This window comes from Impatiens glandulifera, chromosome 1, assembly GCF_907164915.1.
Source record: "Impatiens glandulifera chromosome 1, dImpGla2.1, whole genome shotgun sequence".
Classification (NCBI taxonomy): Eukaryota; Viridiplantae; Streptophyta; class Magnoliopsida; order Ericales; family Balsaminaceae; genus Impatiens; species Impatiens glandulifera.
In genome coordinates, this window is record NC_061862.1 from 60,463,717 (window position 1) to 60,481,586 (window position 17,870).

General features: G+C 33.4%; 1 protein-coding gene across 1 annotated transcript; it reads left to right on the plus strand.

The window, feature by feature from the left end:
- Nucleotides 1–9,836: 9,836 nt before the first annotated feature.
- Nucleotides 9,837–15,299, plus strand: LOC124921792 (mitochondrial import inner membrane translocase subunit TIM10-like). The gene is made up of 5 exons (XM_047462494.1): nt 9,837–10,081; nt 10,236–10,288; nt 10,874–10,912; nt 11,076–11,145; nt 15,051–15,299. Exons 1-5 carry the CDS (start codon nt 10,037–10,039, stop codon nt 15,096–15,098), a joined length of 255 nt encoding a protein of 84 aa, XP_047318450.1. The 5' UTR covers nt 9,837–10,036; the 3' UTR covers nt 15,099–15,299.
- Nucleotides 15,300–17,870: the final 2,571 nt, after the last annotated feature.

Below are 17,870 nucleotides of genomic sequence, written 5' to 3' on the forward strand. Positions count from 1 at the left end.
CCCCACACCAACGGCCCCATCCAACAAGAACACATTAACCCCCACCACCGAAACAAACACCCCATCCAACACCACTCCAACAGCCCAAACCAACAAGAGCAGCCTTTCTCCCAACACCCAAAAAAACACCAAAGCCAACACCACTCCAACAGCCCTAGCCAACAACAGCACCCTTTCTTCCAACACCGTAAAAAACACCAAAGCCAACACACAAGCAAAATGCAACACCCTTCCTCTAAACACCCAAGACAACACACAAACCACCCTCACACCAACGGCCCAATCCCACAAGAACCCAATTCCACTAAAAACAGAAACAAAAACCCCAACCCCAACCCCTCCAATTGCACAATCCAGACCCAAAGCCAAACTCATTCCTCCAACCCCAACCCCAACCCCTCCAATTGCACAACCCAAACCCAAAGCCAACCCCATTCCTCCAACCCCAACCCCAACCCCTACCATGGCACAAGCCAAACCCAAAGCAAACCCCATTCCTACAACCCCAACCCCAACTCCTCCAATGGCACAAGCCAAACCCAAAGCCAACCCCATTACTCCCAAAACAGAAACCAACACGAACACCAGCACTCCAACCCCCCCAGCCTTGCCTCCTACCCAAATTATCCCAAAAAAAGAGGAAGCAGGACCGTCAAAGGCCTTAAATGTCTGCAGAAAAGTCCCCCGAAATTTGAAAACGGATTGGTTAACCGATGTCATCAAAACCGAAACCAACAACAACTCCCCTTCTTTGGCGATAGTAAAAAATGAACCGGAAGAATGCATCTCCAGTCTACCACCGCCACTTCAAACTGCCTCTTCTTTGGCGATAGTAAAGAATGAACCGGAAGAAGGCATTTCCAGTCTACTACCGCCACTTCAAACTGCCTCTTCTCGTCCACACATGCAATTGAAAGAATGGCTTAAAGCATTGGAATTGCCTCTAGCTTTGAAAACCCCATATTTCAATAAAATGTTTAGGGATGTAAAACAAATGACAAACATTCAGAAGATTTTTGTGGGTTTCATATTTGCTACAGGACTTGATCCAAGGTAATGTTTCCTGGACATACTTAATTATTCATAAAAAAATATAATTTGTACACCATTCTGAAACATGTTTTTCTGTTTTCATGTAGTGAAATGCTATTTATTGCGGAGAACCTATGTCTACAGGTGACGCGCGGGGACATGCTTACAATGGCTGATCAAACCTGGGTAGACAGTATGATTATTGACGTTTGGTCATACATGTTGCACGACCTTTCTAGGAAAAATGTAAAACGTCGTTACAATAAGATTTTCTACACAACCGTGCTCACCGTAAGTTGTACTAGCACTGTTATTTATCAATTATGTTATTCTTGTGAGACTAAAGACTGCTGTAAACAGATTTTTCGTGAAGGTGGGATAACTACCCGAGACAAATTCAATGAAAGGTTCTGTCGAGAAGGTCGAGCTTTCCAAATTTCAAAAATGGACCTCTTCGAAGTGGACCTCGTAAGTACATCTCTGGTTGTGGTACCTTATAATAGCATGTACAACTCAGTTCAAATCTAATTTTTTTTAATTCTATCCACAGTTGTTTTTCTCAATCATTGATGACAGACATTTCTACTTGGTTTGCTATAACTTCATACAAAGGCAATTTCAAGTAATTGACAACAGGCAGTCACCTATGCAATCGCCCTTCGAAAGAAGATATAAGAATGCACAAATCTTGGTATGACACTACAATTAAATTTTTAAATAGTTCAATTTTGGAATTCTAGTAGCACTAAAATATATTACATCATGTTGTTTGTAATGATGTATCAGGATGACTACATTCAACAATATATGAACGACGTAGACCCCGTTCTTGCTGAAAAGTATGGAAGTTTGGAAAAGATATGTTTGAAATTGTCATGGCAGGATTCCAAGAATTACACTGACTGCGGCATTTTTGCATGAGACACATGGAGACGTATGAAGGTGAGGTGAAGGGTTGGAAAACTGGCTTTGGCGTTAAAAAAAATGTAAGGAACCAAATAAAGACATTGAGGATGGAATATTGTTGGCGTGTCATTGGCTCGGAGCTCAACAAAGCCAGGAGCAAGGTCTACAATTCCTGTCGTAAATGGATAAGTCAATGAATTAGGAAATGTATACATATTGTGTAATTAAATTTTACAAATAATTTTAGTTGACATTAGTACAATAATGAAGATGCAGATAAATTGGGTAATTAAACTATTCATATAATTTTAATGATTTATTGTTACAATAAAGAATATGTTGTGTAATTTAAATTCTCAAAAAATGTTACTTCACATCTTGACAATAATGAACATGTATACATGCAGATTGTTTTTTATTAAATTTGATTTTCAAATACTTGTTCATTTATGTGTTAAATGAATAAATTAAGTGAAAGAAACATGAGGCGCATAAATATTCGCTTCAAATACTTTTTCTTCATTTAATAAAGTTTTATAAAATTTATATGTGAAGACTCGAATTTCATGAAAGAAATATGAAGAGAATACATATTCGCCTCAAATAATTGTTCATGTAAAACCCCCACCCCAACCATGAGAAGCGGGATGACTTGTCATGTCATTACACTTAGACATGTAAATACCAAATTCCACATAAATATCAATTTCATCAAAGAAATATGAGGAGAATAAATATTCTCCCCAGATACTTGGTGAGGTTGAAGCGAATACATATTCGCCTCAGTTTTATGTTTCATATTCTCAATTTGTAACTAAAAGGATACTTAATAGTAGTTGACTGGGGGCGAATAAATATTCGATTGATTTAGGTGTTTTTATTTTTTTAGAAATGAATTAGTGTGGTCATTCATTTGGTATTGCATAAAACTTCGCATGCATACATTCGACCTTCTTCTTGGTTTCAAATCCAACATACATACAATACTGTATACATATCAGATTTCACATGAAACTGGAATTCGATAGTTGAGATGACAAAAGAACAGTGAACGGAGTATTGGCGTCCATGCTGAAACTTTCGTCCCATTGTTGAGGAGTTGAGAACTGTGGAGTGGTCGTTGGCATTGCATTTGATGGCTGGAAAGGTATATGAAATTATTTAAAAGTATGTTAATAAATTAATAATAATAACCCAATTATTAGTAAAGAAGTTAAGTCAGCATATTCATACCGGAATCTGTGATTGACTAGTTATTCTTGTTGATTTTCTTTTTATGGAGTTCTTCTCTAGTCCACCTTTCCTTCTCTTACCAGACCTTGTTGGCTTCTTAGTTTTCATTCCTTTCGCTTGAACAGGGGCACCCTCGGCAGAACGTGATACACCGGTTGGTGGAGTTTGCATATTTATACTCTCCTGTAATTTTTTATCCACAAGCGTGCACTAGCTCAGCATGATTTCTTTGACATGCTTGTAAGTGTCATCTCTTTCGGCTGCCTTGGTAAATAAATGCATGGACAAGCCACACAAATCTCTGTATCTTATGTTATGAAGCTCACTCGGATCAACATTACTACTGTCCACGATTGGATCAGTTCCAAATATTCCATCTTTGGCTGTTCTTGTCCACCTCTTCAATATCAACGCCGGAGGAATCTTCAACACGTCAATCGTTGTGAAAATCTTTAGGATGTGAGCACACAAAATCCCTCCAAATTCAAATTTACAGCAGCTACACTCGATATTCTTATCATCATTCATATGAACTGTAACTGTATGAGAGCATCTCCTTGTGTGGGGTGTTACCTTATATTTTCTGTGTGTGTCGACATCCTCTAACATTTCTACACCACAATCATGCGACATAAACCATTGTTGTTCAAAGCACTTAAAGACCTCTAGGGTGTAAACTTTGCAGGCATCCTTTAAGATCAAAACTGGATAGTTAAGACTTGGTTGGCTGGTAATTGATTTGAAATCAGCCTTCAACACATCATATCTTCTTTCATCGATTAGTCTTTCAAAGTGTTTGAAAAATTCTAAAAACTTGTGTTTGTAGGAGCAGTACCTTTTCAACAAACTGTTCATACTCTCACTTCTCTGTGTTGTCGTCATATCAGCACAAAACATTTGTCGTCCATAGACTAATGCCCACTTTCGCCTGATGTTAAACATGCGTTTCAACCAGTCGTTGTTTTCAAGCCCGTAGTTTGTCAACATTTGATTCCAAGCTTCAACAAACTCTATCTCTTCTTCAAAATCATATATACACGAAGAAAAATCCTTAGAAAATTCTCTGAAATTATGGAATACCGAGCTAAGATGTATGGCTGCATTTTGAAATATGTGCCAAATATAGAGACGATGATTTGTTTCGGGCCATGTAGACGACAAGACCTTAGCCATGGCCGCGTCTAGATCTGTAAGAATGGTTTTTGGTTTTTTCCCACGCATAGCTTTGGTGAAAGTCTCAAACAACCATTCAAAAGTCATCGCAGTTTCATCGTATAATAGAGCTGCACCAAAAATAATTGATTGTTTGTGATGATTGACACCTACAAAAAGCGCAACTGGACGACCTTCATTATTCTTCTTGTAGGTGGTGTCAAAACTGACAACGTCTCCGAAGTATGAGTAATCGGACCGCATGTTGGAATCACACCAAAAATATTCTTTATCAAATCGTCCGCATCAAGTTGAAAAGAATTATAAAAACCAGGATCATTGGATTGTTTTTCTGCAAATACTTTAATACACCCCCTGTTTCCCCAAAATTACACTCTCTCGTTCTTTTAGTTCGCAGGTAATTTTTGTAATCCTCAGGAAGAAAACCTAGATTCTCCCTTCCACCGATCTGTTTAGACATTAGAGCATGTGATGACTTAGGAGGAATTCCCACGTTAGTGGCCATCTCGATATGTAAGCCTGCAACTGCAGAAATATTCCTATGGCATCTATACAGGTGAGTTTTCTTTGGACTTACAAGAGGATGACTATGATCACTAATAAAATTTACCACTTGGAACTTTCCATTGTCTGCCCTCTTTATCCTCAATTTCGCTTCACAACAGAACCTCGTCACAGAACGTCTACGTCTCACATAGACATCACGTTTGTCCTTTCCCCGTTCACCCTGTGCACTACAACAAAAAACTCTATCCAGTATTTTACCCTCGTTGTCTACATGTTTTGAACTGCGCCTTATACCAAATCCTATTAGTTTAGCGTATGCTAAGTAGAATACGTAGCCTTCTTCTTCACTCTCAAATTCCCTACCTAAAAGTGGAATTAAGTTGGCTTCGATGTCCTCCAAAGGTTGGCCGTTTCCATCGAAATTCAATTGACGACGACAAGTAGCAGATTCGCTGTTCAATTTGAACACGTGGAAAATAAAGGTTCAACTAACCAGAACTTGTAGATTATTGTAAAATGAAAACAATATAAGCGAAGAGAGCTTCACTTCAACATTAATAACATTGTAATATTAGGCGAATATAGTTTCGCTTTAAAACATATTATCAAAAAAGCTATTAGTGAAGAGATCTTCGCTTACATATGAACGAAAAAAATTAGAGAAGTTAAACCATGTTACCTTAAATCATTAATATCATTCCCGTTCATATCATTCTCGCTCATATGTGTTCCTTCATGATAATCAACCAGAACAGAACATTTCATGTCGAGTATTCAAAAAACATAAAAAAGGCTGGGATGAAAAGTAAAGAATGTATAGATGACATTCAAAAACATACCATTTTTTAATTTAGGAAGATGGATTGATATTATAATGAAGTCTCCGGCGAAGGAGAGGTCGATGGTAGACAATAGAGTATCACTCCGGCGAAGAAATGGTCGTACAGGTGAGAGAGAGAACAGTACAAACTTTGTCTAGCTTAGCAGCATGGCTTGATGCATGCAGCATTTAATGAAAAGGTGGCAGGTGTTAGGTGGCGGTGAGGTGACTTGTTAAAAAAATTATTTCATTTTAATAACTAAATGACTAAAATTATTATGAATTAATATTAATAAATCAATCAATCAGTAAGCGAAGATTTCTTCACATTATTATTTTGACAATTGTTTTAGAAAGATTATTTTGACAGTTGTTTTAAAACATATTAATTATTTATCACATTAGGAGCGATTAACTTACATAGATTGCTATGTATTAATAAATGAATAAAAATTTATACTTCAAGTTATACATTATTTCTTCATGTTTCAAGATTTAGTTTAATATAAGGCTGGTGTTTTAAAAAAACACAATTCGAAGAACAAAAAAGATAAATCTAAAATCAAATATGACATTAACAAATTCAAGAATGCAAAATATTCAAATATTTAGTAACAAATTCAACCAACACATGTCTATTACAACAACAAAGGCTGCAAATCACAAGCAGCAATGGATTCTAGCAAGCTTGTGTGAAGAACACCAAACACATCCAAATATGTCTTCAAAGGATTCTCTACCTCAAATACCCAAACAAGTTCATTAACATCGTGCCGAGACTTGTCGAATACAACTATAGTTTTGTCGTCCTCGGGCTCGACAAATGGATTCTCCATTTCTTTAGTTGTACCTCCTCCAGCAATTACAAACCCCATAAGATCCAGTTTGTAAGCCGGGATGAATTCCCCTGCAAATATGAAGGTGTAACTGTCGAACAGTTTCGGCAGCTGAAAGAAAATACAAAACATTTTTAGTAATCATGGAGAATTGAATATCATATGGAGGAGGAGTAGGAATAGGACAAAACTTACATTGTTCAAATACCGCATTCTGCCAGCTCTTGGACCGCCCACAGTCCCATGATTATCTCGCTGCACCTCGTATGGTTCCTCGTCCACGTAACAGTTAAATCTGATTGATGATTTTATCCCTGTACAAAAGCAATAGGTATTTTTAGTTTCATATATGTGAAAATGAATATTCAGTTAAGAGTAAAGGGTTAAGAATAACAGAGTCTCACAATCAATGGTAAGGACCCAACTCCCGTTCAATATTGCCTTCAATACTTTGATAGTGCGACCGCATCCACCATTAGAATCGGTGGATGCTATGACGTGGGTCACATCGTCTCGCCACCTCATTGTCACCGTGGCACCACATGTGTTAGCATAGTGTTGCATCAAGTGCTGTTTAAGAACAATCATAAATATTTCAGATAAACAGGATGAAAACTTAAACAATATGGAAAAAAAGGGAGATATGTCAAGAATAGTACTATCTCTTCACTTGTTAATTGATTTGGGCATAAAATCCAGTCTTTGCCAAAGTTTTGGATGGATGCTGTGGCGGTTGCCTGCACGTGCATGAAAAAAAACGGTCTTTGTTAGTATGTACTAGGGTTTCATGGAAATAATATCCCAAAACCTAACACTAGGTAAGTTTTCCTAAATACGATGGATTTACATTGAAGGTGACATTTTGAGAGTAGGGTTTCCTAAAGATTAACGAGACAACAACATCACATAACATATTCTAGTTTAGTAGTTCCATAATCCTAAATATGAAAAGTTACTATTCAGGAATACGTACCATTGTGGAGTTGTGAAGATGTTGATTCTGGTTTGGTCGACGGGGAGCCGGTTGCGAATCGGCGTGAAAGGAGGCAGGAAGAGAGAGAGATGAATCGGGCGGAAATGATTATAAAATAATCATATTAGGGGGTATATATATTCATGTGACCGGGGCGAACATGTCTTCTTTCGAAAAGCGACTATTCATTCCATGTCACATGACACAGGGACCAGGGGCGAATAAGTGTTCGTTCGAGAAGCGACTATTCAATCCATTTTACATGGAACATGGTGTAGGCGAACAAATATTCTCTACCAGCCAAAAAATTTAGCTAAAAAAAATGAATATGAATGAATTAATTGAAGCGCATATTATATCGTTGCATGTCATTTTAAATTAATTGAATTAACATTTATTAATAAACGGAAATAAAAAAAACGGAAAAAAAATTAGCCAGTAATTGAGGCGAAGATTTGTTCGGTTGCTGCATGTCATCTTCAATTAATTGAATTAATATTTAATAAATGGAAATATAAAATCCCGGTCATTTTGGTCTTCACATAGACGAGTAAGTGTCTTTCCATGGCAGGCAGGCGGTCTTCTCATGGGTGGGTTGGGGGGTTTATATGATGTTTTCATTAAAATAAATTTAAGCAAATACATCTTCGCTCATGAGGGTCTCCAGGCCAAAAAAATTAAATAAAAAAAACAAAAAAAATTAGAGACCAGTAATTGAAGCGAATATCATATCGCTGCATGTGATTTTTAATAAATAAAATTAATATTTAATAAACGGAAATATAAAATCCATGTCATTTTGGTCTTTACATAGACGGGTAATTGTATTTTCATTGAAGGCAAGCGGTCTTCTCATGGGTGGGTATGGGGGGTTTACATGAGGTTTTTATTAAAATTAATTGAAGCAAATATATCTTCGCTCCTGAGGGTCTCTAGGAAAAAAAATTAAATAACAAAATTAAATAAAATTAATAAAAAAAAATATGAATTAATTGAAGTAATATTGAATAAACGGAAATATAATTATTAAAATTAATTGAAGCAAATATATCTTCGCTCCTGAGGGTCTGAAGGCAAAAAAAATTAAATGAAATTCCTAAAAAAAAATGAATGAATTACTTGAAGCGAATATTATATCGCTGCATGTGATTTTCAATAAATTAAATTAATATTTAATAAACGAAAATATAAAATACATGTCAATTTGGTCTTTACATAGATGGGTAATTGTAATTTTCATGGAAGGCAAGCGGTCTTCTCATGGGTGGGTATGGAGGGTTTACATGAGGGTCAGGGCAACGGGCGTGTAGATCTTCGCTCCCATCGCATCTCACCATTCCCTCTAACACGGTGCCATGAGCGAAGATATCTTATCTGGGTATCATATGATTATTATATTAATTTCCTGGCGTTAACAGGCGCTGCCGTTAACGGCGTCTTGTGTGAACCCGGGACTAAACCCGGATTCCGGATTCTCCCTCCCTCCGTCTCCTACCCAGATTGAATTATTATTAAAATAATAATGCTGCAATCTGATTGGTCCGCCACAGGGGAACACGGCAATCGGTAGCAGAAGATCTGGACTGTAAAAAATGGGGGCAATATAAAATTTGGGGGCCTCCCAAGACCGGCCCTTGCCAAGGGGTGTCGATTATTATACTATATAAACACTATATGTTTTAAATATATATTTTAAATGATGAATTTAATAAAAAAAAAATATTTAAGCACAACAATAAAAGAATAACATGAAAAAAGTTAGGTATAAATTGAATATATTAAAATAATTAATTGATTCGAAAATCTTTAAAAAAAGTAATAAGATCTCTACATGAATTCATAGGTTTTCTGAATCTAATCTCCGACGTCGTCATGCTAATGACATTGTGAATAATCATTAACGGCCTACTTTTGTTGTTAAAAGTTTTCCGATTTTTTTCCAACCAAATAGTTCACTAGAAAATTATAGGGACAAAAATTCATCTTCTAAGTCTCGCATTTACACTTATTTAACAAATTAAAAGTTATCTATATTTAAGAAAAAAAAATATGATTATAATTCAGTATTGAATAATTAAATAAATTATAAACTCATTGTCCAATATTTTTATAAACAAAATAAAAAATCTCTCAAATTAGATAAATCTAATTTTCTAAATATGAGAACACTTTTTTCTTAATTAAGCCAAGTTATTCTTTTTAAAAATAAAAAAGCTAAATTATTTTTCTATGTTGTTTTTGTTTATAATAATATTTTTGTTTAGAAATAAATAAATGATTAGGGGCGATTTTTTCTATTGCGAAATGTTAAGGGGTGAATTGAGACTATGTTCTTCTCTTAAACCCTTCTCTTTCAACCAAGTTCTTTATGCGGCAGTACCATTGGTGATTTGATTTTCAGGCTAATGTATGCTTAGCAAAACTAAGAAACAAAAGAGAAAGAAGTTGTCATTTATTTTCTTCTTAGCTTGTTCAAAGCATTTCTGAAGATCTGGAGCTTAGATTGAGACTCTGCATTTTCTAAAGTTTCTATCATTTTCGCTTCGGAAGCACTTAATGGCGGCCAACACTGATTCAAAACCGCCGTTGGATAAGGAGAAGGTACATATATTTGAATATTGAATACACCCTTATGCTAGGTTGCTTTTGTCGAGTTCTCTTTTATATTTATTTTGATGACGACTTAGTTTACTTTTTACCTTGAAAGACTTGTCCTTTCGCACTTATGGAAGCTGGGTTTTGCATAATGTTGCAGATCGTATACATGGTAGAGAAGGAGATGGAATACAGAGTTGAGTATTTTAACAGGTCTGATACTTGTTTCTTGGTCTTAATATTCTATAAATTTCGAATGGAGAGCTATAAGAATTTGCATTTCTTTGTAGTTTAGCATGTTGATAATTTTGCCAAATTTGAGTTGAAGCATCTGTTATGTTGTCTTAGCTAAAAAACATCTTATTTATAACCATCTTCAGTGGAGTTGATTTATTGTTTCGAAGTGTCTTGTAAAAAATTTGAGGGTAGTTATTGGTATATATAAATGTAGGATGGTGGTGGTTATATTGGTGTTGCTGAATATTAGTGCCATGATAACCTGGTTGTTTTATTTTCTGACGAAGATAATTTCATTTTGTTAGTTAAAGGGTAAAGGCATCTTATTTTCAGCTTGACCTTGAAAGTTTTGAAGTTAATGGATTGCAAGTTCCTTATATTTGATGTCAATCACAAAATTGAACTGTTTTCGAGCTTTCGCTTTGTTGCTAATTTGAATACATAAAGTTGGGTACTTTTGTACATTTTATGGCTATTATGTTACTCTTAATTGCCTTAATTCAGACTATTTATCTATAACTGTCACTTTTATGACGTTTTCTCTTTTGATATTTTGTCTAGGCTTACACATACATGCTTCAAAAAATGTGTTGCTCAAAGGTACATAGTCCTTGTTCTTTTCTACTGTCCTTCTAATGTCTGAAAAAAAGATCTTGTCATTCTTAACTTTTGTGTTTGTTTCCACATTAGGCTGAGCGTATCTTGGTCTAGAACCTTCCTTCTTTGCCTTCTGTGTTGTGAATTGAGCCTACTTCTATGTCAGGTATAAAGACCCTGAGCTGCAGATAGGTGAAAATAGTTGCATTGATCGATGTGTCTCCAAGTATTCACAGGTCAATTCTTTGACAACTTCTTTGTCCACTTCGTCCAATATTTGCTAATTTTTGAACTGTTAGTTATTTTCCATGTTCTTAAATTTGATATATTGATGTAACTGCTTTTAACATTGTTTGCTTCTCCTTTCTTGTATGCCAACAATTTTTTTTAAATTGGCAATACTTAATGCTTATATGAACATTCTACATTTGGGAAAACTCAAACCGCCTTTGATTTACATCTTTGTACTGAATATGAATAAGATTATCAGATGGAAAACTGAATGTTATTTTGAAAGCAGGAGATTCTAGAATAGGAAATCAGGAGACAGACAGATTTGCAGTTGCTACTATAAAACTATCCATTTTGCTTCCTGATTGACCGACCCATAACAAAAAAAGGAACAGGTCCTGTACAAAAATAGGAATGAAAAGATACTAATGGTGTTAGCACTGCATTTACAAAAGGTGACAGCCTCCATGCTTTAGTTTTCTACCTCATCGTATCACCATGTTTACTAAATCCAGAGACCAAAAGGTGCAAAATATTTTCATTGTGACTAGAAATTAGAACTAAGCCAGGTTAACATACTATACTTGTTATCATGATGTTCGCTAACTGTTTATCTCCAATTCGGATCAAGGCTATGTTAAGGGTGCTTCAAATTATCGCTAACAAGTACCATCTTCTCTCTCTCTCTCTCTGCATTTGTCCCCCATCTAGATGAATTGCTAAGACTTTTTCCTTAAAGAAAAAGCTACTGAAATGAAAAATGTTCTTTTTAATGCTGATTCACTTCCAAGGCAATGTGGAAGAATTGACTACTGAGGGAAGAAGAAGAATGTCAGCTTTGTTGAAATCAATAAAATTGTTTTTGAATGAATTACATTTAGGGTTTGAGTTCCTTATGTTGAATTTTCTACGTATGGGAAATGTCTAGTTCTTGAAGTTTCTGACTAAGTTTATATTATATCAATGTTACAATTTGAACTTTTACATTCCATCCTAAAAATGAAGCTATATGAATATCTTTCAAGCTCATCTTGTTAAGAGATATGTGGTAGTTTGATCAATCTAGTTATAGTGAAGAAGTCAACCAATTGATCTTTTGAGTAAACATGTTTTGGGATAATAAATACTGTTTTGAATTTATGTCGAACAATATGAATATCTATATTCAAATGTTTTGTTGGCTCACAAAATACTAAATTTTCAGTGATATGGATTGCTGTCTTATTATCAAACTATTGTGGAATTAGAAGTTGCAATATGACACCCAAGCCATAAAGTAAATAGGAAATCCAATGTAGTTCGCATATTGTGGTTGCTAGACTTCTATATTAGGCTTCTGCAAAGCGTCAAGATATAGTTGTTTGTTTTATTTGTATTCCACGATATAAGTGATGCAACGCATTGGGGAGTAATTGATCTTCGACTATTTGAACATGTAGCCCTGCATAAGTTAAAGAATAAAATAAAACCAATGAAGTTGACCTCCTAAGATATTTGACGACATGCAAGACGGCTTTCCAATGTGTAAAAGTACGCTCCTGCATAAATTGACTTAAGTGTTGTAGACTAAAAGCTATGTCAAGTCTTGTAAAATTAAGGTAAATTAACCTTCCTATCAACTTTCTATATATCTCAACAAGTTTCATGTTTGTGTCATTAGATAATTTCATGCATTTAACCATAGGTGTTTTGACAAGCTTAGGACCAATTAAACCTGCATCTTTTAGTATGTTAAGTCTATACTTCTTTTGGTTCACATACCTTCCAGTTTCAGATTAGCATATTTCAATACAATAAGTAACTAGCTTTGCCTAAATCTTTTAGAGTAAACATACCATTCAAATAACCATAATTCTTGATATTTCTTCTAGATCATTTTCAGTTATCAACACATAATCAACATAAATAATAACAGAAGTAAAACTTGTTGCATTGCGCTTAAAAAAATTACCATTAGATGACTGTGAATCCATTTCCTTATCTCCTAAACTTGTCCTGATTTTGCTTCATGATATCCTTCTAGAGGAGTAATGTATTTCTTTCTCTAAATATCTGTGAAGTAAATCATTGTTCACATCCAATTGATGTAAATGTCATTGATTAGATGTTGTCAAAGCTAGAAAAGTGCTTACAGTTACTACATTAACCACGGGTGAGAAGATATCTCCCTTCCCTTTGATGGTACTCTGTAGGTACAAAGCCTGCCTTTAATCTATCCAAGGTGTCATTTAATTTCACTTTTTTTTGAAGACCCACCTAGAACCTTTGGCCTTCTTACCCATAGATTGGCCAATGTCCATGTCTCATTGACTCTGACAGTTGATTTATCTTCATTCATTGCTGCAATCCATCCATCTGTATTGCTATCATGCTTATATCAGTCAGGATCTTGTGTTAAATTTATTTTTGACAAGGAATTACTATTTGTACTTTCTAAACTTGTGGTTGAAAAAGGAAAAGTACCAGAGGTAAATGCTGAAGTTAATACATTTTTGTGCAGTTTTCTTGTGTCCTATCTTTTATTTGAATTAACTACATAGTCATTTTACCATGATGGTTTATTTCAGACTCTTTCACATTCCCTAACTTCCTCTTCTATTATTTGGTTTGATTTCTCTACAGGTGTTTGTGTACATGATGATGTTTCAGTGTTATATTGTTCATTATATGTCTCAGGAGTTCTTATATGTTCCTCTTCATTGAACATCTCCTTAGTTGTTATTACCAGTAAATAAGATGCACTGTCATCTACTTCTATTTTGTTTAAAAGAAATGTCTTTACGGAACACATCTTTGGAAAAATCAATAATTTTTCATTGTCAAGCTCATAGAACTTATAATCCTTGAATCTCATATAGTATCCTAACATAATACATTTGAATGCCCTTGATTCAAATTTTGATTTGTGGGGCATAGTGTTAGAAACATTACATAAACAACCAAAAGTTCTAAAAATTTAGTAATTTGGTTTCTTCTTGTGTAAAACTGAGAATGTCGTCTAAATTTTGAATTAATGTTGGAAGCCTAGTAATTTAGATGTTTGATCATTAAAATAGAGAAAATTTAGGATTTAAAGGCATATTAGCTTGTTACATCAAAGCTCTTGCTATTTGGAGCAAATATTTATGCTTTCTTCCTCTCTTACATTAATATGCATATTATCTGTGCTTATAAGTTTAACTAAAATAAAATAAAGTTTAACATTTAGAATCGAAGAATATAATTGATGAAACGATATATTAAACTATTATCAGAAAGTTTCATATAAGCTTTCTATCAAACTTAAAATATGCCTAGTTGTCCAAACTTTGATAGTCAAGGAAAATGCAATAGGTAAGTGTAGAAAACTGAGAGAGGGAAAATATTATTTAGATAGGGAGTTAGAGTTTACATGAGAAATCCAGATATTTAAAGGATATTGAGTGTAATAAAGGTAAAGACCGACAACACTCAACATGTTGAGGGTAAACATAACAACATGTTGGGTGCAAGCAAAATTGCACCAATCCAAAGAAGATGAAGAGATAATTCAACCCGTAAGGTTAAAACTGCATTGAATGTTTTTACCTGATTCAATGAGTTTTGAGATTTAGACCATTTTGGGACATATTGCACATTTGTGATTTTGATTCTTGATGTTATCCTTACTGTTACAACTTTGCTTATGCCTTTTGAAGTAGTATCAGAAAGATATAAAAGTGTATTATAAGATCTATATTGCAATATATGCCTGAGCTTGCTCTGGTATTAAGAATTCATTTTTGTTCCTTGTAAGTTTATATATCATATCAAAGTTACGACTCATGTAATGTGATTTTTTTTTGTTTCATCTAGATATTTAACAACAATTCATGGCAATATTCATGTTGTTAGTTGATGATTGATGAAAAATATTCGTATTTGATTTCAGGTGACCAATATCATTGGACAGATGATGGCATCTGGGCGGCTGAGGTGAGATCTGATAGGATCGAAGAATTTGATATATTTCCCAGGCCTTGAGTTTGAGAAGAGTGTTCCAACAATCAATGTATGAGATTTGTTTGAACTCTCTATTTTTGGCTCGCACTAGAAGGACATTGACTTTATAGAAATGTAATATTATGGAGCTGTTGTTTTAGCAAACTGTGTTTTATAGCTTGTTTGATGTTGGGTTATTATGGATTTTTATTGTTTTTTTTAATATCTTGTTTTATGAAAAAAAAAGTGTTTTTTAATATTTTAATTGATTTAACTATTATAAGTTTTTTATTTAAAATTCAAATGTTATAAAAGTAAAATAAATAATTAAGTAACTGAATGAGAAAAAAAATTGATACATACATGATTACAAACTGTTCTTTAGAAGGATTTTGAATAATGAGATTAACTTATAATTAGTTGTTTTGTTTCAAAAATATAATTTTATAGGATAAATGTCATTCATTTGAAATGCACTAGTTTGCTTGAAAAAATGTTTATTTCGGTTAGCTTATATTTGTTACGAGGAGTTTAAATCAAAAATTTATGTACTTTTATCTTGTCGAGCGGTGGCGAGTTTTTTTTATGAAGTATTACTGGATTAGGCATGGTAGAATGAAACCGTTGGCGAGTCTTTTTATGAAGTATTACTGGATTAGACATGGTAGAATGAAACCGACGGTTCGAGTACTCGAAGGAACCGAATTGGTCGGTTCGGGTATTTATTTCGGGTTGAAATCGATTTCGGGTTGAAATCGATTTCGGGTACTCGAAGGAACCGAACTGGTCGGTTTGGGTATTTATTTCGGGTTGAAATCGATCGAAGAATTGAGACCCGATCTGAGATTCCAAAGCTTCAAGAGAGATCTGATCATGTGCTCTATCAATGGCGGGGATGGGTTATCATTGGGTTTGGGTTTAAGAGTGAAAAATAAACCTACTAATTAATTTTAAATTAGGACCTGTTTGATTTTAATTTTTTTATGTTTATTGCATTATTTAAATATAATAATTAAGATATACTCTAATTTTTATATTTTATAATAAATTGAAATCATATTTTATTTTTATTTTATTTTTTCAGTATTATTTGTAATTCTAGTAATTATTTTTTTATTACTTTTTAAAAATAATACAATTTTAATATTTTAAATATATTTTAAATATTTTTGAAATAATTATTATATCTATTTTATCAATAATTTATTTTAAGTTATATAATTTTGAAAGTTTCACTTATTTTAAATATAAAAAAAATACATTTAAATGAATTTTAAAAAAATAAAATATATATTTTAAAAAGTAAACTTAAATATTAAATTATTAATTGGATAAAAAAATATTATAAAATAATAATTTTGGGATTATAATAAAACGGTCCAAATTGATGGGTACATGTAGGTAGGAACCTATCAAATTTGGGTCACTCGTATATCCACTTTTTCGAAGTAATATCGGGTCCGGTTTGGGTCGATACCCTAAAAGTTGACATTTTGACATGTCTATATATATATATATATTAACTCTCTCTTCATTTGTGTATTTCTCTTCATCTATGTATATGATTCTTAAAATTATTTTTTTTCTTATTTTAAAAAGATTAAAAATAATATTTTTGAATGTGAAATAAATATTAAATTATTAATTAGATAAAAAAAATTAAATCGATTAAAAAAATCTAAAAAATAATTGAACTTTTAAATCTAAAGTCGGGTCGGGTACCCATCGGATCAAAACCGGTTAGATTCAGGTCAATCATGGACCCAGTTTTTTGGGGCAAAATTGGGTCCGGTTTGGTCCGGTTCCAGTTTGGGTCCCCCGAAACCCGACGTTTTTCCATGCTTAATTGTGATTCATTGGGTGATGTACAAATCTTTGGTAGTTGAAAATTTTGGATTGATGCGGCTAATATGACAGATAATTGGGTTTTCATCCTAATTATTTTTTTTGTGGACTATCTGGTCGAAGAGAAATCGTCGAACTTTCACTGATGATAGTCGTCCGATGCGTATCATTCATAATGCTATTATTATAATGTTTTATGAGATTTATTCTGGAAAGCAATTAGAGTCCGTTGGGAGTTAATCATTCTTCTCGAAAACTTACGAGTTCGATAACCTATTGAGTGACATTTTTTATTTTTTAGTTTTAGTTTTTTTATTTTTTATTTATTTTCTCTTCTTATCGTGTTTTTATCGTTGTGTTCAAACGATTTTTATCATTTTTAATATATATGGACCTTTTAACATCATTTTTTTTATTAAATGCACTAACTTTTTCAAAATATATAAAATAAATTATGAATTAATTTATATTAAATACTTCAAATTTAATTATTTTAAAATTTTACCTATATAAATAAAGGAAAATAGACTAAAAAAAAGATTTATGTGTTTCAACTGTACTTATCAATTTAATGGATGTCGTTATATATATATATATATATGATGCTTAATTTTTAAAGTGTTCGGATTGTCGAAAGATGTGGTTAATTTGGATATATATGTGAGAGTAAATAAATACTTGGGTCGGATTGTGGGTTAACCCGTCCATAAACTTAAAAAGGTTAAAAATAAAATTAAAAAAGTTATAAGTATGGTTTGAACTTACAACCTAATAAAACAAGTACAATATTTTAACCAACTAGGCTAATAATACTTTATAATTTAAATTCAACACAAAATTTGATGAACACGGGATATTGTTAACTAACTAATATATATATATATAAGGTTTTAAAAACCGTTCCGGTTACCGACCCGGTTTTCTA

What these genes read in the sequence shown, in the direction of transcription:
- LOC124921792 (XM_047462494.1), top strand. Translation starts at nt 10,037, where the DNA reads ATGGCGGCCAACACTGATTCAAAACCGCCGTTGGATAAGGAGAAG. An exon ending in AGAGTTGAGTATTTTAACAG is followed by an intron (nt 10,289 to 10,873) that starts GTCTGATACTTG and finishes TATTTTGTCTAG; the next exon opens with GCTTACACATACATGCTTCA. An exon ending in GTGTCTCCAAGTATTCACAG is followed by an intron (nt 11,146 to 15,050) that starts GTCAATTCTTTG and finishes ATTTGATTTCAG; the next exon opens with GTGACCAATATCATTGGACA.